The sequence below is a fragment of the Phaethon aethereus genome (assembly GCF_964289735.1).
Source record: "Phaethon aethereus genome assembly, chromosome: 2".
Lineage (NCBI taxonomy): Eukaryota > Metazoa > Chordata > Aves > Phaethontiformes > Phaethontidae > Phaethon > Phaethon aethereus.
The window spans coordinates 105,008,462-105,033,126 of NC_138582.1; the positions used below are offsets into that span (position 1 = coordinate 105,008,462).

At 39.0% G+C, this 24,665-nt stretch overlaps 1 protein-coding gene across 2 annotated transcripts in view; it reads left to right on the forward strand.

The window, feature by feature from the left end:
- Nucleotides 1–399: 399 nt before the first annotated feature.
- The window catches only part of ATP9B (ATPase phospholipid transporting 9B (putative)), a gene marked incomplete at its 5' end in the record, with an annotated part of 168,300 nt that continues 144,034 nt past the window's right edge, over nt 400–24,665 (forward strand). For both annotated transcript variants that reach the window (XM_081996377.1, XM_081996378.1), the window contains 2 exons: nt 400–494; nt 17,279–17,452. In XM_081996377.1, coding sequence (XP_081852503.1) covers nt 400–494; nt 17,279–17,452 — 269 coding nt within the window. The remainder of the gene's footprint in view (nt 495–17,278; nt 17,453–24,665) is intronic.

Sequence of the window (24,665 nt, forward strand, 5' to 3'; positions counted from 1 at the left end):
TCACCAACCCAAACTTAGGCTCGGGGACACCCACCCCGCCGCACGCCGCTGGCACCCCAGACCGGCACGCACAGGCTGCGTCTCAACCGCCGCCAACCGCCCCGCGCGCCCCTCCATCGGGCACATCCCTCCCCTGCCCGCCCCCCACCGCGGCCGGCCGGCAGCGCGCGCTCCCGGCCCCGCCCCCTCCGCGGGATCCCGCCCCCTTGTTTATCTCGAGGCCCCGCCCCGCTGGCGCTTCCTTCCTCCTGGCCTCAGCTGGCGGTGGCCGTGACGTCAGGGGTCTCGGCCGTACCTCGCGAGCGGTGGGAGAGAGGCGAAGCGGTGCCGGGCGGGGCGGGGCGGGGGGAGGAGGGAAAGCGGACGGACGCGAGGAGGGGGGGGGGGCGCGCCCCCAAGATGGCGGACCAGATCCCGCTGCACCCGGTGCCGCGCAGCACCCAGCGGAGAGCGGCCTATTACACCAGCGCCGCCACTGCGCAGAGGCACAACAGGTATGGGCAGGGGCGGCGCGGCGGCGGCTCCCCCCGGCCGCGCATCGCTAACGGCGGGCAGGGTGGTGTGTGCCCTTCGCCCAGCTCCATTGCCCTGTGTGGGTTCCCGGGACCGCCTCCCCGGCCCATGGGGAGGGTGGGAAGGGGTGACGGCCGCCCTGTAGGCCGAGAAGCGGGGTGTCGGCAGCCCCTGGCTCTCCCAGGCCTCCGCGGTCCTGGCCGCCCCCCTCGGCGCCCGTGGGGGAGCGCGTCCCGCTCCTCCCTTCGCCCGGCGACGGGGCCGGCTGTGGTGGCGGCGGGCGGTGCCGCAGGGCCCCGCGGGAGGATGCGCAGGGCGCCCTCGGCTCTGCCGGCGTCGGCCCCGCGCCCACGGGCGCGGCCTTGGCCCCCCTCCCTAGCCCCTCGGGGCGCCGCCCGCGGCTCCGCGCAACTCGGGGCCCTTTCGCCGGTAGTTTAGTTCCGAGCGGGATGCCCGCCCTGGGTGGCTGACTTGTGCGTCGTTAGTAAATACGCTGTGGGGTAGTTATGTGTGTTAGCACGGAAAACGTTCTTGAATGTAAGGATTTTAAAATAACTCAGATTTCTTGAAATGTACTGTGTTGGGGGTTAGGCAGTTTGAAGAAGCCAGTTTAAAGGTGAGCCGTCAAGTTACGCTTTCAAGCAAAGACTGAATGTTGCTTTGCTTCCCATTATTCTGAATAATTTCTAGGTATGCTGTCGTTGCAAGCAAAGAAAAACTTTGCTCCACAATTTTGGTTTGTCTATCGGACAGCACTTTTACAGTGGAGGATATGTTTATAGTTGTTTGAGGTTTTTTTTTCTTTTCCCTCGGTTTTTATAGGACACTGGTTGTGGACACAAAAACTGGAGGGAGCAATTGTAGGATCTGAAGTAAATGGACTTTGTAAAAACAGAATAGTTGGTGCTGTTGTTCTAATTCAAATACAGTGATAAATCCATTTAATCATGAATAAAATGTATTTACTTCTTTATCCAAATGGAATAACTAACAGAAAAAGTAGTTTAAAGTGCTGTAAAATAGGTTAGGCTTAAATTATGTTGTCTTGATTCTTAAACTAGATAAAAATATTTTTAATGATCATTCACAAGCTTGTATGACAGTCTGACATAGTAGTAGCTTTCTCCATGTCACTAATACTGTCTGACAATTAGTAGTATGTTTGTCCTCTGTTTTGAGGTAGGACAGTATTATCATAATCATTCCTCGGTGAATTGAAGCAGGGGAAGCTCTTGCTGGAACCTGTAAGCTTCTCAGTTGGTGGTGTGCTTTGGAAGAAAAAGGGAAAAGGGAGGATTATGTAGGCAAAAACTTAGTCCAGATGATGAAAAGTATCAGGTAGTTCTGTTGTAGGAGTGGTTTGGTGATTTGAAAAATGCTATAGCTATGATGGGTTGAGTTCATAAATTAAGTGGATGCACAGCTTTATTGAAGGTATGTTTGCAGGCAGTAATTACAGTTATTTGTACAAACTATTTGAACCTGGCTTTATAAGCAGATTTGGCAAGCTGAAAGATCTAGCGAGGAACTACCAATTCATTATGGATCTTCTTCCTCTCTATCTTGTTTGATCAACATCATCCTCCAAAGGTTTTGGGTTAAATTCCTTCAAGTTTAGATTACATCTTTCAGAGTTACGGCCTTTCATAATCTAGGTGTTTCTCAGGTGCAGGTGATATGTATTTAACTTACTGATCCTCCACTCAAGTAATTATCTATGATTTTCATCACTTTTTTTCAACTACTTGTAGGCTTACAAAACCTTTAAAAGTTGACAGCCACATTTATTATCGTTCTTTACTTTGATCACTTGATTACTTAAATTGCGCTTTTTGACCTCTGAGAATTAGAATACATATGCTAACCTCTTCACTCACTTTAATTCTTTATATTTTTCTTAAGGCAAGTCGAGTAGGTTGGTCATTCTCCTTCAAGAATACCATGCCCTGGATTTGTGAGAGCACCTGTTGCATACTTTGGAAGGTGTCCTATAGACCTGTAACAAAAGCATGGGAATGCTTGTGCAGATTCTAGCACGTGTGTCTTGTGTAAAGTCAAAGAGGAAATAGGGCAGATAGTTGAACTACAACTCCTAAGTCTCAGGACTCTAAGCTTGTAATTGAACTACAGCTCCTATATCTTTATGAATGATTCATCCGGCTTTTCTAATCTTTATCTTCAGCACAGACTTTGAAGAAGCCTTGCATTCCTGTGGAAACTGCAGCAAAGGTCCTGATGTTGCACATACTTAAAAGAGTGAAGTCACTGAGGTCTCCGATATGCAGAAATTTATCACATGCATATATACATGTGGATTTTGCCGAAAAGGGTATAATTCATACTTTGAAGATGTCTAGAAACAGACACCAATTAATAGAATAAGAGTTGGTATCTCAGGTTTAATCTAGTACTGTGGTTTCTGAGCCCTCAGGAGTCTTTGAGTTGCTGTGATTTATTTATTCAGTGAGGAATTTACAGTGTTTTGAAAGTCTTATACACAGATCCTTAACTTCAGTGTGGTAGTGTTTTTAATTCAAATTGATTGCCCTGCTACTGTGCAACATCAGTTAATACAACTCATCAGTTGCTAGCCTTTATTGGCCTCAAAGCTAATTTGTAGGATGTCTTCTTTTGCTTGAGCTAAGCAGCTTATAGGAGTCTTTGCTAGTGTTGCTGTAGTTTGCTTTGTAGTGAGGACAAAGACTTTCTCATTCAGTGTTTGTCCTTAACCTATTTTCTGCTTTTGAGATTATTTTGACAGAGTGATAGCACATGTCTTAAAGGTGGAATATATTTTTCCCACACACCTAGAGCAACTTTGATACACACCTGAGATTGTATATTTCTGTATAAGACTGTAGCCAGTTAAGGACCATGAAATGTCCCAGGATGTACTTCATACCTAAACATGACAAGATTAATGTATTTTATATATTCACTTTGTATATGTTAAGGCCTGTTTAAAAAAATTAAAAATACATATTAAATGTTACCTATGGTACAATGAGCACAGGCATCCTGTTCTGCTTTTATTTTTGATGTTTAAAGGCAATTTAATTTTGATGTTTAAAGGCAATTCTTTTGCAGTAGAAATTCAGGTTTTATATCTTCTGCCATCTTTCCCTACCTCAGATGGAGGTAGAAACTGTTTGTGAAAACTGTTGTGAAACCAGGGAAATCTATCTTAAGTAAAAGGTTGTTCATCTTCAAATTATTAAAGAAATCTTCGTATTGTTTAATATATTCAACTTGAATAGTTGTAGAAAGCTTGCGGTAAAAGAGGCAATTGATTCAGCACTTGTTTCAGCACTTTGTCCTTCAGCATGAAGCATCTGTCATCTACAGGAAAAATAGCTGCTACTTTTTGTTTACATTGTGAAGGGAAAAGGGGACCAGAGAACATCCAGGATCACCTTAAATGTGCAGTGAGACTTAACATACTTGTTCTCATATGTTAGGCTTGTATTTGTCTTCATCAGCCCCAGAGTAATCAACTGCTAAACACAGGAAGGAAGTTAGCTGTGCTGTGCCTGGTTGTCATGTGAGGTCGATGGAAGGAAAACAAGAAGCCTGGTGGAATTTTGCAGCTGGTAAGGAGTTAAACAGTAGTCAACCCTCATTAATCCATAAGCAAAATACCTGGTTTGTTCAGGTGTCCTGCAGTAGCTGCTGTCAGCATATGCTCGTATTTGGCCTCATAAGACTAAGGTGTGTGGTGTTGAGACTCCTGAGCTGGTACCAAAAAATCAGGTCTTACTAGCTGTCTCCAATATTACATAAATTGAGTTGCACTCCAGGTATTCACAAAGGTGATGTAATGAAAAACACTCACTCACTGGAAGTAATCTTGCATGATTACTCATAGTATGGGTCACAGTAGTGTACTTAGGAAAGACCACACTAGCTAATATTAAGTGGTTTCAGTAGGGCAGATTGCGGAACGTATCAGCTGCTGTTGCTTGTCTCTGCCGTTTGCTCACTGATAGAGCAACTTTGTTTAAAGGCAACTGGCTATACTGTTATTTTTGAATTCTCATCTTTTATGTCAGTAGTGAAAAAGAAAATTACGTGAGAAGGAAAAAAAGAACAGAATAATAGGATAGTGTGTCATTTGTCCAGCTAAATGCAGGATACTTATTGCTTAACAACTGATGGATTGTAGCTTCTTTCAAGTGAAGGATGTGAAAAAAAAACAAACCCCAAAAATCCACACACACAAAAAAAACCCCCAAAACAATTCCAGGCAAAATGGAATGAAAGTCTGCAGAACTCAGAGTTCGATGAGAATTCGTATGCTTCCCTGATACTCATAAATGTCAAACAAATTTTCATACTACTTAGAAAGTAAGATGATTTAATGTAGTGTTAGTATTCTGATACTTTTCATTTAAATGAAAGCTGTTCTCAGCAATCTTGTAGTCCTTCTGGTTATGATTTCTCAAAATGTTAGTCTAGGTTTCACAGTGAACCACCAAAAAATAGAGAGATACAAATGTCAACAGATAATACTAGACACATGCACAGTAATTCTGTGATTCCTTTAATTTCTGACACTGTCTGAAATGAGCTTTGTTAAAATACTTTGATACCTGGTACCTACTTTCAGTTATTTTAGAAGTGCATGTTCTTGTTCTGAACTACAGTATTATTTTTCATAGTTCAGATATTCTTCATATTCCAGTGGCAAATTATATGCCAGGTTTTTGACATTTTAAGTGTAATAATTAAGAATAAAAACTTCCCCAAATAACTCAGTGTTATTTGTTGAGACCATGTAACAACAATCAGAGCTAATAGGACCGAACATCTCCTGTAGAATGGTGTTTACAGAAAGCTCATAACTTGTTTTGCTGTACCTGTGGGTCTGGGAAGCCTTGCAAAGTCCATAACTGTTCAAAAAAACAAACACTGATATGTATCAGTAGAATTTACCTGTTGCATGGGTTGTATGCTGTGATACTTGGCATTTCTTGTAGTTTTCCTAAAATGTTGCTAGTTCCTGTCAATCTCTTTCCCTGGATACTTCTGAATATTTAGGACAAAAGTTCTTACTTGGGCAGAGTTTCACAGGTTTCATTTTAATCTTCTCTTTTCCTCCACACACCTGTTAATTGAATGGCTCTACATACTTCATCCTGAAAATAAGTTTGAAAATGATGGATTAATCTGAAGGATTGACAATATTGACATTAATTTCAATTTTAATACACCTTCTGGTAAAGCATTTTGAAGATGGAACTGAATTGACTTTTGAACATACATGTTTTAAAACTGCTGTGGCAAAATGATAGTAATTTCTTCAAACATCTGTTGTTTGACCAGAAGCAATAAATTGTTTAGTCCGGGAACATAAACTGTAAATGTTTGTTACTTTTTTGCAGAAATAGCATTGTAATGCTATTCATCCTACTACTTGGGATATGGTCACAGAAACTCCTAAAAGTTAAGCAGCTCGTGGGAGTGTGCAGGAATGGGTACTGCTTGTTAATTGCCTGCATGTATACTGACACACTTGCACTTGCTCGTGGACAAAGCTCCTAACATCATCCTGGTTCGTAGGATGCTTTGTTTAAATCAAAGCCCCTGTCTTGCGTTTCTTTTCCTCTGTGACATGCATACAGAACTGGCAACTTAAGTGGACCCACCATTAGACATTAGTCTAACCCATTTCTCTGTAGGACAGAAATTTTCTTTGCTGATGGTAGCAACTCAGAGTGAGATGTATTGGTTGTTACTGTGATACCAAAAAATACAAATGTTACAGGTTCAGCCAATACTTGCTACAAATGTCATGAACTCTGAACAACTCCAAGTGGTATTCCTGACAGGTGTTTTATGTTACAGCTACTAATATATAGTTATTGAAGTATGTTGTAATATACACAGCTGTATGTTATGCTGATATATTCAAACATTCATTCAAATACACCTCTATCTTTTGTTTTAGCATAAGAAGGAAAGGATCAAATGTGGTGCACAGAAATCTCTGCAGAGCTGTAGTTGGGAGAATTGTACTGTCTGTACTGTTAATGCCATTCTTACAAAGATCAATCATGTCTGTTCTTTTGTTCTTTCTACAGGAGAACTATTGCCCCCCTGTTTTTTACTGACTTCACCTGAAATTCCACGTGTTTGTCTCTTTTGCAAAGCAAAACTTCTTTTCATAAAAAAAAAAAAGGAAAGAAATGATGACACTGTCTTGTAGGAAATACTGTCTTTTGTCATTAGCCTTTCCGGAATTGTGGTTTTGGACAGAGATTCACTGTTTTTGTTTGGAACTATGTCACTGAGTAATTTTTAGGCTAAATCTGAGATGCCACCTCTTAATTCTGATTCCTCCAATAGGGTTATTGCGTGGCACCTTCGTACGTGGGATGTTGTATTTGTATAGCAGTGGTTGGGTCTATGTTTTCAAGACTCTCTCAAGTTATGAAGTACCACTAGTTTTTAGAAAAAGGAAGTTAGCAGTGAATTTTTTTTAAACTTTCTTCTTAATGTATGTTCTATGCCTGTTGTTCACATATTCACATTCCCGGACTGTGTGTTGCTTTATTTGCTGAAGACTTTATTCACAGGCTAATACTGCTTATTGGGACTGGCACCTGATTTAGGATAGTTGTAGATTCTGAGATTCTTGCCGGGGACAAAGGTCAAAGAGGTTTGATATATAACTTTTGAAAAATGACCTTGCCATATGTTAATGTTTTCAGAGCTTTTATCCCGTGTGTGTTGTCATTATTACTTTAGTTTCTCTAGCTTTTGCTTTTCAGAGCGATCTTTGATTTAATGATGCAGATAACCATATTACATGCACACAGAGCGGCTCACAGTAGCAACTGTAAAATATGTTTATGTTCAATGACACTTTCATTGGTGTCGTACCTGAGAAGTAGTTTGTAATACTTTTCTATAGACATAAATATTATGACATAAGAACTTTAAGTGGTTTTTGTAATTACTTGCAGTTCCTTGTCTTGACATTAGTTAGAACTGTATATTTGGAAAAAGTTGTCCTTATGTTTTGATTTTTTTTTTTCTCCACTAGTAATACTCTTTCACACCAAGATGGGTTTATGGACAGTCAGAATCTTTAGCATGGTTATTCTTTTATTGCAGATGATGCTGTCTTTTGCAATGAGCATATGTGACTGTGCATGCAGTAGAATAAACTTTGTAAATGTATTTCTAAGGTTGTTCATGTTTAAGCTATTATTTTTGCCCTATATTTGCATGCCTTCCTGGTTTGTATCTGTAGTATCTAAATGCGGTGATTTGTGGTGGTTGGGCAGGCATTTGGATTGCGAAGAACAGGGAGAGAAAACAATTGATCTGGCTACAATGTCAATAACAATACCCAGTGACAGTGATAAAATGGTCCCGTTGTTGTGATCAATGACGTAACTTACTAATTAAAAATAGGGTTCTGGTGAATGTAGATGATGTTTCATCAGGTCTTGCTGTGTATTTAGGTATTTCTGGTACCTATTCGTTAAATACGGAGACTCACTCATCTTGTCATAGGTTAAAAAAGATCTTATATTAGGATATGCATAGCCCTTTGAAAGGTAGGCAAAGGGGAATGAGGAAGGGTGCCTTTTTTTCATGAAGGCTTCGTTATGCAAATCTTCTGAATTTGCTTCATCTGTATACAGCTCAGGTAAGAAAGTGTGTGCTAGGAGAGAGAGAAGGCAAATGGCATTCAGAATATTTGCTTTATGGAAGTGTCTGGTGGAACCAGTAGTTTAAGCAATTTTTGATAAACTACTGATGAAAGGGACCTGCCTTGGTAATAACTATGTAGTCTGATTTTTTTTTTTTTAGATCTTTATCTCAACAGATGTAAGGTTTTTTCCTTAGTTCTGCATGGCAGAAGATGCTAGCTTTTTTAATTATAGTAGCTGATCAGAAATGCTGCCTTGTATTTTTCCAGAATATCTGTCTGCATTATTTGTGCAAGGCTGGTGTCAACTGGATTTATTTGGTCTTATTGCAGTAAATATTATTTGTCTCAGTGACACACTCAGTAATAAACTTGCCTGCATACGGTAGAAGTACTTTTTCCTTCTGTCTATTTTGTTGTCCGGTGGATAAACATGCACTGTGATGGGAGTGTTGTAATAGGGTTTTTAAAGATCCTGTTATGGAAGGACACAAAAGCAAAGTTAACTATTGAAACTGGATATAAGTGTTCAGCTCTACAAATCTTCAACTTCCTTAAAAGCTGTCCAAATGTGTTTTTTTTTGTTTTGTTGTTGTTATCACTTCTGGAGTATTGTGGTTAGTGTCATCTTCCATGTAGAGATCTCTGACACACCTGTCCCTGACAATGTGTATACTTTTGTAAGAGGATTATTTTGTGTGTGCGTATGTTTTTTTTTTTTTTTTTTTTAGGCCAGGACTTGGATTCAGGGACTTTCCAAGTAATACTGATTAGGGGTGCGCTTGCATTAGAGACACAATTAAAGCTAAATAGGGACAAATAGTGGCAAGCCCTAACTGATTCTAACAACTTCTGAAATAGCTTTTCTGTGTTTTGGAGGAAGAGGTTAAAGGAAATTCTTTATATGTCATGCACTGAACCGGTAGAAGATTTTTCCATTTTGCACTTCTGTTGTAATCTAGGAACAACATGATTGCTCTGTAGTTTAACTGAATTTTCTGCTGTGTAAACCATAGAGGTGTTTGTAATTAGAGGGGAAAAAGTAACTTCCAATATTCAGAAATGCCAAAGAATATTTGAAAAACAAAAAGTATTTTGATTTTTTCTGGGGTAGCTTCTAGGAAAGCAATCTGTTTTGTGGAGACACTGGGTATTTTAATAAGAGGAGCAGTTATATGAAAATACATTGTATATTTTTAAGCATGGTTATGGAAAAATGTACGTTTCTTAGTAAAATTTTTCCTGCTGTTGTGCAGTTTGCTGGGATTTTTTTTCTTTGTCACAGGACAGGATCTGAACAGTTACATCAGTGATACAGGCAGCCTACAGCAGTTGCTGCTTTGGTTTCTCCTTTAAGAAATGATTCTTGCTCTTTATATAAATATGCCTGTCATTCTCTTCATTATTCTTCCTATTGCTTCTCTACAGTTTGGCAGTCTCCTCCTTTACCCTCAGACTGGGAAGATGTTCACCTAGGTTAACCCTTGGAGTTACTGGATGTAGATAGAGTTGATTTTCTTCCCGATATCTGGTACAGTGCTGTGGTTTGGATTTGGAATGGAAATAATGTTGATAACACACTGATGTTTTCAGCTGTTGCTAAACAGTCCAGGACTGTTCAGCTTCCCAGCTCTGGCCTGACAGCGAGAAGGCGGGGGGTGCACGGGAGGCTGGGAGGGGGCACGGCCAGGACAGCTGACCCAAACTGGCCAAAGGGACATGCCATACCATATGACGTCACATTTAGTATATAAACTGGAGGAGTTGGCCGGGGAGGCACCGCGGCTCAGGAACTGAACAGGCATCGGTCAGTGGGTGGTGAGCGATTGTGCTGTGCCTCACTTGTTTTGTATATTATTTTATCATCATTATTATTATTATTCTCCCCCCCCTATATTAAACTGTCTATCTCAACCCACGAGTTCTATCCTTTTTCTTTTCATATTCTCTCCCCCATCCTGCTGCGGGGCGGGAGGATGAGTGAACGGTTGTGTGGTTGTTTTAGCCACCTGCTGGGTTACACCACAACAGTAGAGCAGGATATGTCTGAGAGAGGTTGTGCTGCTTACTCCCTCCGAGAAGCAGAGGGAGTCCTGTGGCTGGCAGCAGCCACCGAGCCAAATGGCCAGTGCTTGGTGGGATGGGACATGGTCATAGCGGCAAGTGGTGGTAGCTGAACTGCCAATAACTGGTCTTTGTCAGCTTTTCTACTCGGATGCTTAGCCGGAACTCTTTCCGCTGCTGCCTCTCTTCCATGCTACTCTGCATTCCCACAGCTATCTCCTATGTCCAGTTCCTGTGCAGACTTTTGGCCACGCATTCCTTTCCCCTCCCTCACTATGTTTGAGAAATACTGCTTTAAGACACCAGCTTTGTTTCTCCTTCTTGTGAATTATGGTATATAGTACAAGTGATAAGCGACAAGTGAACAGTATTTTATGCAGTACCTGACATAGTGCTTCTACCTGGGTCTTTTAAGCAGGCAGATAGAAAAATCCATTGTAGATACTGCTTCTGCACTTGTCAAGTGAGTAAAACCAGAAAAACATGCAGTCATGATTGCCCTGCCCCTTGTACCTTTCTGCTGCACCGTCAAACATTGCTCTTTTAGAATAATGGAAAGCTAGCAGAAAATACAGAAATAATTATGGATATAAATAAGTAGCTAGATTAGATTTACATTAATTAAAATGGTTTCCGTTGCTAGTTATGGCACCCATGGAACTCTGCAGCTGCATCTGCTCTGGCAAACAGCCATCAAAGCGGAATGATGTAGGTACAGGTGACTTGAGGCATCATATTCACAGCAGATATTTATAGCAAAATTTCATTTAAAAGTATTTATTGTACATGATATCCTTTTACTTAAATCTGTTAGATATTCCTAATAGTAGTCAAATTTTTTTGCAAGTTTTTAATATTAATGTTCCTTTTTCCTTAGGAAACCGTGTTTTTGTCAAGATAGTTGTCTTCATACCTGATTTAGTAGCACTCATGCTGAGAGTTTTGATGTCTTCACTTTGGCTTCTTTATTCATGTTGCTTTCAGTGCTTCCCTATTTTAATAAAAGTTTCTAGGATTATACTTAATTGATTTGTCACTCAAGGAAAATCAGCACTTCAGGCAATTAAGTGCAGAAAAATACTAGGTAACAAAGACATAAAGATTTTTGTCCTCCTCCTAGTTATGAAAAATCCATTATTCATTATCTTATTGTTTTTAAATACTGAAGTACAATTTTCCAACACAATAGCAAAATTGCTTTTGAAACAGAATAAATTGCTTGCAAGTTCAGAGGCTGTATTTTGAAGTCAGGATTACTAAACATGATGGTGCTTATGCTCATTATCTTCACTACTTGGTGAAGCTCTGTATTTAAAAGTGCAAACCTAGATAACTGATGGTGAAAACTATACTTGTTTATAACGTAATGGTAAAAAAAAAATTAAATTGTGATTAGGACATCAATGTACTCTGCAAATATAACCACATTTACAGGAGCAGATTTAAATATTATGCATGTCTGTGTGTTTTTCAGCCAAGTCTCTTTCCCATAATTCTCTTGCATTACCATGTTCCTTCAAGAAAGACTTTAACCATGTTTGCTATGTGACCTTTGTATAGAAAGGGTATTATTTTCTGAATCGGATGTCTGTTAACTTTATGCAGAAGTAAAAGGGATCTGTTACTTTGCAATAATATCTTGCTGTATACTCCAGTACAGCTAGCAGATAGTGTATTTGTTACACCATCCAGTGAAGTCACAATTAATTGTTTGGATGTCTAAAAGCAAAACACAATGCAACGGAAAGCTCTATGTTAAAACTGTGATAATGTCATTTGCAAATTTAACCAGGAGAGATTATAAAGGCATTGAATGTGAATCTGTTTAAACATAGGCCTGTCTTACTGGAAGTCACAGCATAAAGTAATGTCTTAAGTTTTATCTCAGCAGTGGTGTTATTGTCTAGTGTTAAAATTAGTCTAGTCTGAGAGTAATCCATATAACTTAGTAAAATACACATGTTAACAGGTAATAACTGCTCTGTTTTGTGAAGAGAATTTTTTGTGTTGCATGTTTTCTTCATGACTATTGATAGTAATAGTAATGGATAACATATTGCCAGGTGGCCATATTAAACTAATCATCAGATGCAGCTTTTTGTAAATAACATTGTGAAGATCAAGTTTTTCATGTTTCATTTAAATTTTATTTTCCTTTTTGATTTTTTGGAAGTGGGTACTGGTGGTAATAATTCTGAAAACATTTTCCATGACATATTTTCACATAACTAACTTTCTGGGAACTCGTAACTTCTAATGAATTATAGAGTTTTTTTAGCTTGAAACTTTTGTTGTTTTCTGCAGCATGGTTGTGCTTTTGCATAATTTGAAGCAGGTGAAGATTTTCTTCTTCACAAGGTGTAACATGCTTAAGGTTCCAATACTCAGTTGCCTTGCAGCCAGGGAGGGATGGATGATGTGTGTTTATTATTCCTAGTTATGCATTATTTTCTAATTTAGTCTGAATGCATTGTTAATATCCCTTAATGATGTCCCATGCTAAGTGATTCAAAGGAGGTGCAGAAATCAGGGCATTACCTGCCAACAAAAAGAAGTCTCTAGCTAATGACTGATTAACCAGTAGTGGGTTTGGTTGTTTTTTTTTTCCCCCCTCTCCTTCCTTATTAGATCTTCCTTCTTAACTGTGTTGATACCAATTTAATACATAACCAGTGTGAAGTATGTAGTATTCAATAGATAATTTCAATCTAATACTACAATACAATCCCTTCCTCCCCCTTTCCCTTTCCTAGAATCCAAAAATATTAATAACTGCTTTAATATATTCCTATATACAACAGAGCACAACACAGAAAATCTAGGGGGAAAAGTAAATGATTTCAGAGTTTTATATTAAATATACAGTAAGTTCAGAAAATGCAAGTCTAGTGATGGTGCTTTTTCACGCTTAGTCCTGGTGTTTGTAATGTTACTTTCTCTTTAAAATATTGGGTTTGTCTATCAAGATCTTGGACTGAATACTGCTCACGGTGCTGTTCAGTGTCAGCAGAACTGCCTCCCGCTCAAGCAGGGCCACCTAGAGCTGGTTTCCCAGGATCATGTCCAGATGGCTTTTAAATGTCTCCAAGGATGGAGATGCCAGAACCTCCCTGGACAACCCTTCACAGTGCTCAGTCATCCTCATGGTAAAAAAGTGTTTCCTGATGTTCAGATGGCACTTCCTGTGTTTCAGTTTGTGCCCATTGCCTCTCATCCTGTGACTAGGCACCACTCAACAGAGCCTGGCTCAGCCATCTTTGCAACCTCCCTTCGGGTATTTATAGATACTAAGATCCTGCCCATGCCTCGTCTTCTCCAGGCTGAACAGTCCTAGCCTCTCTCAGCCTTTCTGCATAGGAGAGATGTTCCAGTCCCTTAATCATCTTCTTGGCCCTTCATTGGACTCTGTCCAGTATGTCCGTGTCTCTCTTGTACTGATAAGCCCAGAACTGGACATAGGTGTCTAGTGTGTGGCCTCACCAGTGCTGAGCAGAGGGCAAGGATCTCCTTCTTTGACCTGCTGTCAATACTTTGCCGAACGCAGCCCAGGCTACCAGTAGCTTGCTTTGTGGCAAGGGCACATACATTGCTAGCTTATCTTTAACCTGGTGTCCACCAGGATCCTCAGGTTCTCTTCTGCCAAGCTCCTTTCCAGCTGAGTGGCCCCCAGAATATGCTGGTGTGCAGGATTGTTCCTCACTAGGTGCAGAACTTTGCTCTTCTCCTTGCTGAGCTTCCTGTCCACCTATTTCTCCAGCCTGTCAAATTTATGCTGGATGGCAGCACACCCATCTGGCCTATCAGACACTCTTTCCAGTTTTGTCATCTGCAGACTTGCTGAGGCTGTGCTCTGCCCCATCTTGCAGATCACTAACGAAGATGTTAAACAGGACTGGACCCAGTACAGATGCCTGGGCTACACTGCTAGTTACTGGCCTCCAACTTTGTGCCACTGTGACTACAATCTGGGCCTGGCTGTTCAGCCAGTTTTCAGTCCACCTCACTGTCTGCTCATCCAGCCCCTGCATCAACAGCTTTTCTATGAGGATTTTATGGGAGGCAGTGTCAAAGGCCTTACTGAAGTCCAAGTAGACACTATCCACTGCTGTCCCCTCATCTACCAGGCCAGTTATTTCATTCTAGAAGTTTATTAAGTTGGCCAAGCATGATTTCCCCCTGGTGAAAACATGCTGACTACTCCTGATGATTTTCTTGTCCTTTGTGTGCCTGGAAATGGTTTCAAGGATGAGCTGCTCCATGACCTTCCCAGGGTTTATAGGGAGACTGACAGTCCTGCAGTTCCCTGGGTCCTGCTTCTTGCTCTTCTTGAAGATAGGAGTGGCATTTGCTTTATTCCAATCTTCACTCACTTCTCACAGTCGCCATGATTGATTAAAGATTATTGAAAGTGGCCTTGCAATGACATCTGCCAGCTTCCTCAGCACTCATGGGTTCATCCCCTCAGGGCCCATAGGCTTATATATATCCAGTTTGCTTAAGTGTTCCCTGACCTTTTCCTCGTCTTCCTTGCTCTCTGTGAGACCTGGGACTCCTGAAAGCTAGTCTTGCTAGTAAAGACTGAAGCAAAGGTGGCATTCAGTACCTTAGCCTTTTCCATGTCCTGTGTAACCAGGTCCCCCATCTCATTCAGCAGAGCCCACATGTTCCTAGTCTTCCTTTTGTCACTTACATACTTTCAGACTTCTTGTCTTTGACATCCCTGGCCAGATTCAATTATATTTGGCCTATAGCTTTCCTAGCTTTGTCCCTGCATGCTTGGACAATGTTTTTGTATTCTTTCCAGGTTACCCATCCTTAGTTCTACCCTCTGTGCACTTCCTTTTTGTGTCTGAGTTTGGGCAGGAGCTCTTTGTTCATCCAGTCCGGCCTCCTGGCATTTTTACCTGACTCCTATTCATTGGGATGGAAATCTCCTGAGCTAGGAGGAGCTGATCCTTGAATACTAAGCAGTTTTTTTGGCCCCCTCTTCCTTCCAAAGCCTTATCCCATGGGACTCTTCCAAGCAGCTCTTGAAAAGGCCAGATCTGTTCTCCTGAAGTCCAGGGTTGTGAGCTTGCTTGCCACTGTCCTCCCTGCTCTCAGGATCCTGAACTCTACCATCTCATGGTTACTTCAGCCAAGGCTGTGTTTGACCTTCACATCCCCAGTGGGACCCTCCTTGCTTAGTGAGTGTGTGGTTCAGCAGAGCACCTCTCCTTGTTGGCTCCTTTAATTACTTGGAAGAGGAAGTTGTTGTCAAAGCACTGCAGCACCCTCCAGGATGGCTTATGTCCTTTTGTGTTGTCCTTCCAGCAGATACCAGGGTGGTGGAAGTCCCCCATGAAGACTAGGGCCTATGAAGGTGAGGCTGCTCCTATCTGTCAGCAAAGGGCCTCATCTGCTTGTTCTTCCTGTTCAGGTGGTCTGTAGCAGACCTGTCCTCTCTTTAATACTAATCCAGAAGCTCTCAGTTGGCTCCTCATCCATCCCCGGGCAGAGCTTCACGCACTCTCCAGCTGCTCTCAGCTGCTCTCTCGCATAAAGGGAATGGATTTTTGGTTTTGTTAATTACTATTTTTATTTAGGTTGTTCTTAGGTTGCTGTGGGGAAAATAGGACAGTCCCAGGATGCACATTGTAAGAGATGACTGTACAATACAGCTTCACAAAAACCAAACTTACTAATTCTGTGCCAAACACTCATATTTTTTGTGACTCAATTCTTTTTCTTGTCCACCCTCCCTACCCGCCCCCCCGGAGCTCTAGGAATTACTCTGCACTACTCCCAGTACAAGAATAATGTCAAGGTAGATAAATGACAAATTGCACAAAGAATAGATTGATGACAAAGAATAGATTGATGATAGTCTACCAGTCTTCTGAACTGTAAAGTATTTAAGAAACTTCCAAAATACATAATGCAGAATGTATTTTGTTTTATTCTGGTTAGATTTTTTCATCAGCTGTTCCTATTTAAAGACTGCTTAATTACCAATAGTGTCAAGTAATATTTTTATGTAGTTAAAAGTTTTTGCCTTTGTGTTCAGTTTCATATGTTTTTCACATATTTTGTGTTTGTGCAGCCAGCTTTTCTGACCATTTTGTTTATTTTCTGTATTGTGTATTGTTATTGATTAGGGTTATTGTATGTGTTATTGCATACAAATAGATGATCTTTACTTGACTGTAATGTTTGATTACTTTTAAATTTTTTTCTAATTAATATCCTTAGTAGTCCTTTTAATAGTCTGTGAAAGGAAACCTGAGTAATAATGCAGTTTCTTTCAGTTATCTTACCAATGGTATAAAAATATGAACTGAATACTCAATTTGCATGCACTTAGGAGTATTTTCGTGTTGGAAATAAAAAATAAGTTTTGTCTTGACATAAAAAACATTCAAGAAATGTAAAATTGAAGTGGAAAATAGTTTCTGGGGAGAAAAGGACCATTGTTAGCTTAGTGTTTTTTCCATAGGTCCCACAGGCAAATCTGTTTTGACTCGCTGAATGTTTTTGTGTAGAATTATAAAAGTAACTATACTGTTTTAGTAATTAAAACTAAGACGCTGAATTGTGTAGAAAGTGTGACTCAAATAGAGGCCTGTGCACACAGGAATAGACATCAGGAAAGCAAGTTGAAGCAGCTCAGTGGAAATCTAAAGTCTGTACTTTATAACAAATGCAAATGACAGTTTTCATTAAACTTTGCGAAGTAAATTCCATTTAACAAAATCTTACAAAGAATCCTTTGAAAAGTATGAAGTATCAGCTCTGTATAGATTATATAAGAAACAAGTATTTCCCTGGAATGATTTATACTACGATTGACAATGATTGATTGCAGATCTTTTTGCTGTATTACACATTTTTACCTCAAATAAGAATTTCTTGTGGATGTGTTAGCAGAAATACATGTGATGTGGAGATTAAAATCTCTCTAATAAAATTCCATATGGCAAAAACTTGTTAATCTAGGAGATTCCCAGTAATGAAAAATGAGGTATTAGCTATTTATTTAGTGTTTTTATTTCATTTTGCCAGGTATCAAGTGGAAGATGAGTCCTCTCATTTGGATGAAATGCCACTAATGATGTCAGAAGAAGGCTTTGAAAATGATGAGAGTGATTACCATACTCTACCAAGAGCCAGAATTTCCCAGAGAAGAAGAGGCTTAGAATGGTTTATCTGTGGTGGCTGGAAGTTCCTTTGCACTAGGTTTGTTGCATGCCAGTACTTTTTATTAAAATATTAAATGAATTGTGTAAGTATAACTGTATGTTGTGATGTGTGCCTAGTACGGGAACACAATAATTTGCTTGTCATGCACCTTTTGATTGCTTTGCCTGCATTTTCCCTACTAGGACATTACCCGCTGTTAATTAAAAAGGTTCTGAAGAGCTGCTGCTGTGTACTTCTGTCTGCTTTGCGGACTCACAAGAAAGAGATTTTTAAGAGGGATCATGTACTTAACTTGTACTAGTCTGAGGTCCATAATATGGCATATAAGCTTGGTTCTCACTTCTACTCAAAATCACATCAGGGTAGAGGGGTTAAAACCTTCTTATACTTTTGAGGGCATTAGTGTGTTAAGTTGACAATATATGTATTTCATTGATGTTGCTGAAAAGAAAAAGCAAATCCATTAACTAATGGTTAGTTAACACTTCAACTTTTAAAGGTTAAAGAATACATGTAACTGGTGGCCTTGGAGTCAATTGCAGCTGGAATTAGCTCTTGTGATATCATTCTTATTTAGAAACCTTTTGTGCTAAAAATCTGTTATATGCAGTTGCTATGGAATAGTAACTTCCTAATGAATTGCTAGCAAATTTGTAAGTACAGAAATTGCCATTAGGGTGATTAAGAATCATGGGGGTTTTATCTTAAATGATAAAATATGAGAGTCAGTCAAGTGAAGTGAGTGGAGCATTTTCAGCTAACTTAAACGATAAATGCTTTTTTTGGCAGATTATTTTAGAATTTATTTAGATAGAAGTGTTCATAGGTGATTTTCATGGTACTTAATACATTCCAAGCAGCCTGATACTGTTGTTTTACCTCAGGAAAGTTGTACTTGTGCACCTTCAGTTTTGAAATAACTTTTTTCTGCAAATAGTAAAGGTGTATAAAAATATAATCTGTGTTGATTTCTTTTTTTATAATGATTTCACAAATATCATACATTAATTTTATTATAGGGAATAAGTGTTTGAAAAGTAGCAGGAAGGAAGTAAGGTAGCAAAGCTTACGGAAGCAGTGTTTGTATATGTAAATTATTTTTGGAAGCAATGTTTCTGTTAGAGAACTACCATTGTAGTTTTGGGGAAAAAAAAAAACCAACACCAAGCCAAAAACATTTTAAGTATTTAAAGAGGCTGTTAATCTTTTGGACATATCTTGAAATTGAGATAAATTTCAAAAAATATGCTTTAGGTAAGATCAGCTCTTTATGTATTAGTGAGTATTAGTTACTGCCAGTATACTCCTGTAAGTTTTTGATGAAACCAGGTAGACCAGTAAAGACTGCATCCTGTAGTTGCCCTGACAGAATTTACAGTGTTTGGATAGAGGTAGGCAATTGCAAGATGAGTTTATGTTGGAACTAATTGACAGTCGTAAGAGAATGTCACAAGAAAGTGTCATTAATCATGAAGATTGCAAACTTTCATGTTCTTGCTTGCTTTTTGAAGTTGATAGGTACATCTTGGATTTAAGTGGAGCTCAAGCCTAGAAACTTTCAAACCTATTAGAACTTGTTAATTAAAATACTTGAAAAATATTTGTGATGGGTTTTTGGGAATGAAAAGAGCAAGGAAATTGCATTATGGATTCATTATTTTGCTACGTCTTGTACATATTTTACTGCTGATGTAGGTGTGTAGAAGAAAAGTGCCCACTAAGAGGCCTTAGAGTAGTATGACTTCTGCCTTGCTGATTTCCTCAACTGAATTTAGATAATACAACAGAGTCCATTCAGTCTTGTATTTATACCTAGAGGCATGTTAATCTCATTAGTGTTTTCTATAACAGAACATCATAGCAGATAATTTTAATTTTTCATGGAAAAAATAAAACCTCTACCATAAAAAGAGAAGATGACCACCAGATCCTAGCAGAAGCTTGACATTTCAGTAGCATATTAGCAGAGGATACTCCCACAAGAAAGGTGCAGACATCTGCTTAGGTGGGCTGGGGAAAATTAGCTGGAAGGAAGGTGAATCCCATGGTACCTTATCTACTTGTCCAGTCAGGCTGTATAAAAAGCTCAGTTTGAGTGACCACTTCTGAGTATGTGAATACCTGTCATGGTGATAGGTTTCTTCTGGGCTGAGAGCACCACTGAGGCTTTGTTATGTTGATAAAAGTCAGGGATGTGCCGTCAGTGTTGTTATTCTTTTATTATCATGAGAAACCATCAAAAACTTCATGAATTTTTGCTGGGGCCCACAGAATACTAGAGTTTTTGAAATGCCTATTTGCAGTTCATTAAAGTTGCCTAGGATCATGCAAAAGATCGTATAGGAAACCTGGAGGCTACCATATTGCCTGTTTCTTAGACTGTGTAGTAGAATGAGTTATATTGTTTTCATGTGGTGTGAAGTATCAGTTTGGGATAAAATTGGGTGTTGATGCCTTCACACTTGAAATAGAGAGGAGCATATGAGAAAACAATTTTCATGTGTTGATGGTGGATTATACATGTTATGCAAACAACTGAAACTTATTTCTAGAAGGCAAACTGCATTCTTTTCAGTGTAATGTGAAATTAAATACAGCATAGCAGTCTGCAACCTGTTCAGTTGAACAGAATTTAAAATTTCACCCTGTTTTTATGGAAATTAGTATCTCATACCTGAGAGTGGGTGAGGTTGAAGTCTCAACTTCCATATCCAGAATTTCCTTTGTGCTTTAAACTAAACTGTAAACTTTTCAGAGCTGTGATGGAAAGATGAACACAATAAAAGACTAGGCATTTGTCTGGAGCTGTGCTCAGGGCCCCCTGGTTTCTTTTGGGTTCTCAGTGAAAGTCTTGTGTTTGTGTTCAAAATCACTTTACTTGTTGCAAACAAACAAAATCCCCCATACCCACTAGGTTTTTTTGTCTGTCTTGTATTGTTAGGATTAATCTCATATTTGCAAGAGGCGGTTTTCCATCTCTTACTTTGCAGCTTTAGAATTTTATATTCTATGGATTTTTGTTGCTGCATCAAACTGTTACTTTGTAGTTGAAAAGGTTTCATCCTTTTGTCAGGAGCAAATACGGAAGATTTGACAAAGTTCACTGCACTTTAAAATTGATTTTGTAAAAATTCTTTATTCAGCTTTTAACTTCTGTTTAGACAATAGACTTGTTGATTGGAACTGAATGGTGTGAACTTTATTTGCAAATCTTCAACTCTTTAAACGGTTTTTACATTTGCAAGAAAAAAACTATCATTAAATCAAATGTTGTCTTTGATTTTGAACAAACTGAAGACTTAATTCAACCAAGATAACTTTTAACTTCAGAAACTACTTATTTCTTGCTTTCATAGCACAGTTAAAAGAAAACTTTGTGATATAACAGCTGTTTTGTGGCTGTAATCATTTCCCCTTTAACTTACAAATTCTCTTCAAGCTTGTGAAATTATAATGCACATAGATCAATACTCTGGAGTTCTTTGGGCTGGATTGATTTCTTTCTCATGAGATTTACATTCCACTTGTTATCAAAAAACACTTTGTCCCTATGAAAATGGTGCCATTGAATGGCATTTCCATATGAAGTAAAGGGGATATCAAATGCTCGGATTAATTTGGGCTCTAAGATGGCCTGTACACTTTCAATTAATCTGCAACGCATTTGTTATGCAGAAGCATGGGAAAATGCTGATCTTTTAAGAATGACATGACCACTGTGTTGCTTTTGGCCTGATTACTGAAGCTACCTGTTGAGTACAATAATTACAGTATGTTTTCTTTGCAGAACTAGTTTCTGCTACTTAAAACCTAATAAGGAAAAGCTGACCCATGCAGACAATATAGAGCTTTTATATTATCTTTCCATTCTGATGAAAATTCTGTTTTGTGAAAGATACTGGCAGTTAAGCTTGTAGGATGAAAGGAATGAAAAGAGAAAATAAAAAAAGCGCCTTTATTATTAGAGCTGCAGAGTCAGTTGAGACTTACTTTAGCTTTTGACTTGAAGAGATACGCTCTATTTATTAAAAAGTTAAGGCTTCTTATTTAACAATTACTCCAGGTGTTTCTTTTTAAAGATGGCATCAGTTTCTAATATGAAGACTGTGGTTATTGCTCCTTCAAATAAAAAAAAAAAGTACTTTAGGAAGCAGGTTAGTAAAAAGCCATTTCACAGATATACCTTAAAGTTCTTTTATCAATTAGTTCATTTCTTTGTATGTACAATCTGTGTATTGATATAGGCAACATAGTTTATGGCTAGCTTCAGAAAAAAAGCTTTCTGTGCATGGGTTGAATTTTCAAGGCAAGGGCATTTGAAATAAATGCTTAAATCAGTAAACAAGAATGTGACTTTTAATTGCTGAATCCATAGCATAAGGTGTGGTTTTACATTAAAGATTTCAGGAAAATTTAAAATGTGTTTTGATCATGCTACATCTTATATTATGTTGTTAGGATATTTGAAGCTTGGAGAATGCTATTCTGATTTACCTCTTGATGTTTGTGTCGCACAAATTCAGAGGGTACAAAAAGCCCATGCAAGGGTCTATAACCTTGCACAAAAATAATTTCTGTATTGGGGGATGTTAATTTGAGAACAGATATGTGTTGGGTGTTGATAATCTGCGTTTCAAAAGAATCACGTAGACTTCATTGTTCTTAAAAATCTGAATTAATGTAAATTGATTAGGTTTTCTGAGGCCAGCGTGTCCACCTCTTATTCTTCCTGTGATATAACAGTGATTACTGCTGAGACTGTAAATGGCAGAATCTAACTGATTTTTACTTTTACTGTAGTAAAACTTATCTGATCCTTTATGATACTGATTTGGGCATAACCTATAATAGTTCCATCATCTGAGATTTTCTTGGGCCTGATAACTTGGGTGGTGTTAGCTCTGTCAGCCTAATCCCTTTTATCAAGTGTATCAGCTGTTTCCCAATCAGACATAAATTTTGTGTCTATGCTTTTTGGCATTTGCTAAATTAATGGTCATTATGGCGTCTATTTCAACTTCTCTGCCAATCTGTAATGGAAAAAGTAGCTTCAAGAAGGAGAAACTTTGTCGCAAGGAAGGCAGTATAATAATTCAGTTGCTTTCAAATGTTTAATTTTAGCAATAGAAAAGTCCTCAGTGTCTCAGGAAGTTATTCTACAAAAGAGACTGTGCCTAGTCAAATGTTCACTCTATTTACAGCTTAAATTCAAAAACTGATTTAAGCAATGCAAGATTTCAAAGGCTGTCAAGAAGTTTCCGTCTGCGGGTTTGTAGATGGAAGCTGTCATGCTTGTTCACGTTCCCTGGAAAAAATTATTTTCTTTGGAACTTCTTTGCTTCAGATCTGTCTCGACACTTCTTACTATACAGCTAAGCTGTCTCTTGCTTTTGTATTGTGTCCTCCACCACTCTGCCCTGGAAATGAATATGTTTAAAGCTTTAGTTCCATGAGTGGTTTTATCAGGTGTAAATCCAAGCTGGCACTGAGTGGAATCGTTCTGCCTTCTCCTGCAAGCATGTAGCCTGTGTTGTTTCAACTAGTTTTACAGTTTTATAGATTTTGAAGATCGGGGTGGATCTAACTGAAAATATCCTCCTTTTTATTCTGTGTTAATTTACAGCTGGATCAATTTGCCGGTCTGGTTTACCCACGCAGTTGCACAAGTAGTAGTGTCAGCACAAGGGAAGGGTGGTACTAGTCATTTCAGCAGCAGCAGGATAGGTTCACAGTCATTAAACTGATTGTGGAACCATGACTTAGAAAGACTGTTCATTTTGCTTTAAAGAGTAATTTAGGTGATGATCAAGGTAACTTGATTTTTCTGACTTGTATGTTACTAAATAACAGGGCTGAATTTTGAGTGTTGAACTAACGCTGTTAAAATTTTTACAATAGAATAATTCTTTGTTGCTATTTAAAAGTGATGGGGAAAAAGTTGCTGAACGGGCTTAGATTTGTAACAAAAATAAAATGTGTGTTGACAGAGGATCAAATGAAATTGATGGCCATCCCATAGTGAAAGCTTCAGGGAGGAATCTTAAGAATCCAGTATTTAAAATTGAAGTGTTTTAAATGTCAGCTTGTGAGTGGCATTTCCATACAAAGTGAATGTTGTTTTGAATGATTTTACTATTGCAAAACTTATGGTTTTCTTTAAAAAGAGCCTGCAACTTTGAATTCCATTTGTTCTATGGCAAAATTAGTTTGTAATAGGCCTGGGATAATGTAGGCTACAGAGAAGAACGATTTAAGTGGGACTGTGGCAATAGAAGCTAACTATCAGGCTCCCTTCCTGCATATTTGTGTGTACCATGATTCTGTAATTCTGGAAGAACAGAATAGGAAGGGACCTTAAGAGATCATACAGTCAATTCCTTGCCTGCACAGGATGAATTCCATCTATTGCTTATGTCTGGTCTAACCAGATCTTACAGACCTGCAGTGGTAGCAGTTCCAGCCTCCTTAAGTGTTTCTTTCCACCCTAGTCTTTAGAAGCATTTACTCAATGTCTGTCTGTCTGTTGTCCCCAGTCCCTTATTTATTTGCCACAGTTGAAGTCTGTCATTACTTAATCACGGTGGACCTAGAGAATAATAATAATTATCCTTTTCCTCTTTGCAGCTGTTTCTTGCATACTTGAAACCATATTAGGTCCACACTCAGCCTTCTCTGAATGACTGTTTCGTTTGGTGTATCTAGTAGATAGCCTGCCCTGCTTTCTAGACCTGTAATTGTTTTGTTGCTCTTGTGTGTGGTCTTTGTTTTCCCAATAGGCCTTTTTGTTGAAATTTGGTATTCAGAATGGTATTGTAAGCCAACTGAGATCTTGCTAGCAGTGGATTGAGAAAAAGGAATACATCCATGACTTGCTAGCAGTATGCCTGCCCACACTGACCAGATATATGCCTTTTTTTGCACTTGTGTCATTCTCATGCAGTAACTGAGTCCTCTTCTGAGCGGCCATCTAAGTAACTCTTTTCCAATTCTGTATTTGTGTAGTTTATTATTTCTGTGTAAACGTACTATGTTGCGCTTTTGCCTGTGTCATGGTTTAGCCCGTTTAACTGTGTTCTATCTCTTCCAGGTGCTTTTTCCAACCTGCCAAGACAGCTTTGAATTCTAATCTCTTTGCATGTACTCCTGCCTCTTCTAGCTTTTTGTCGTCTGAAAAATCAAATATTCAATAGTCAATTACCCAGTAAATTCTAGATAAAACATTGCAGCACTTCACTGAAATTATTTGTTA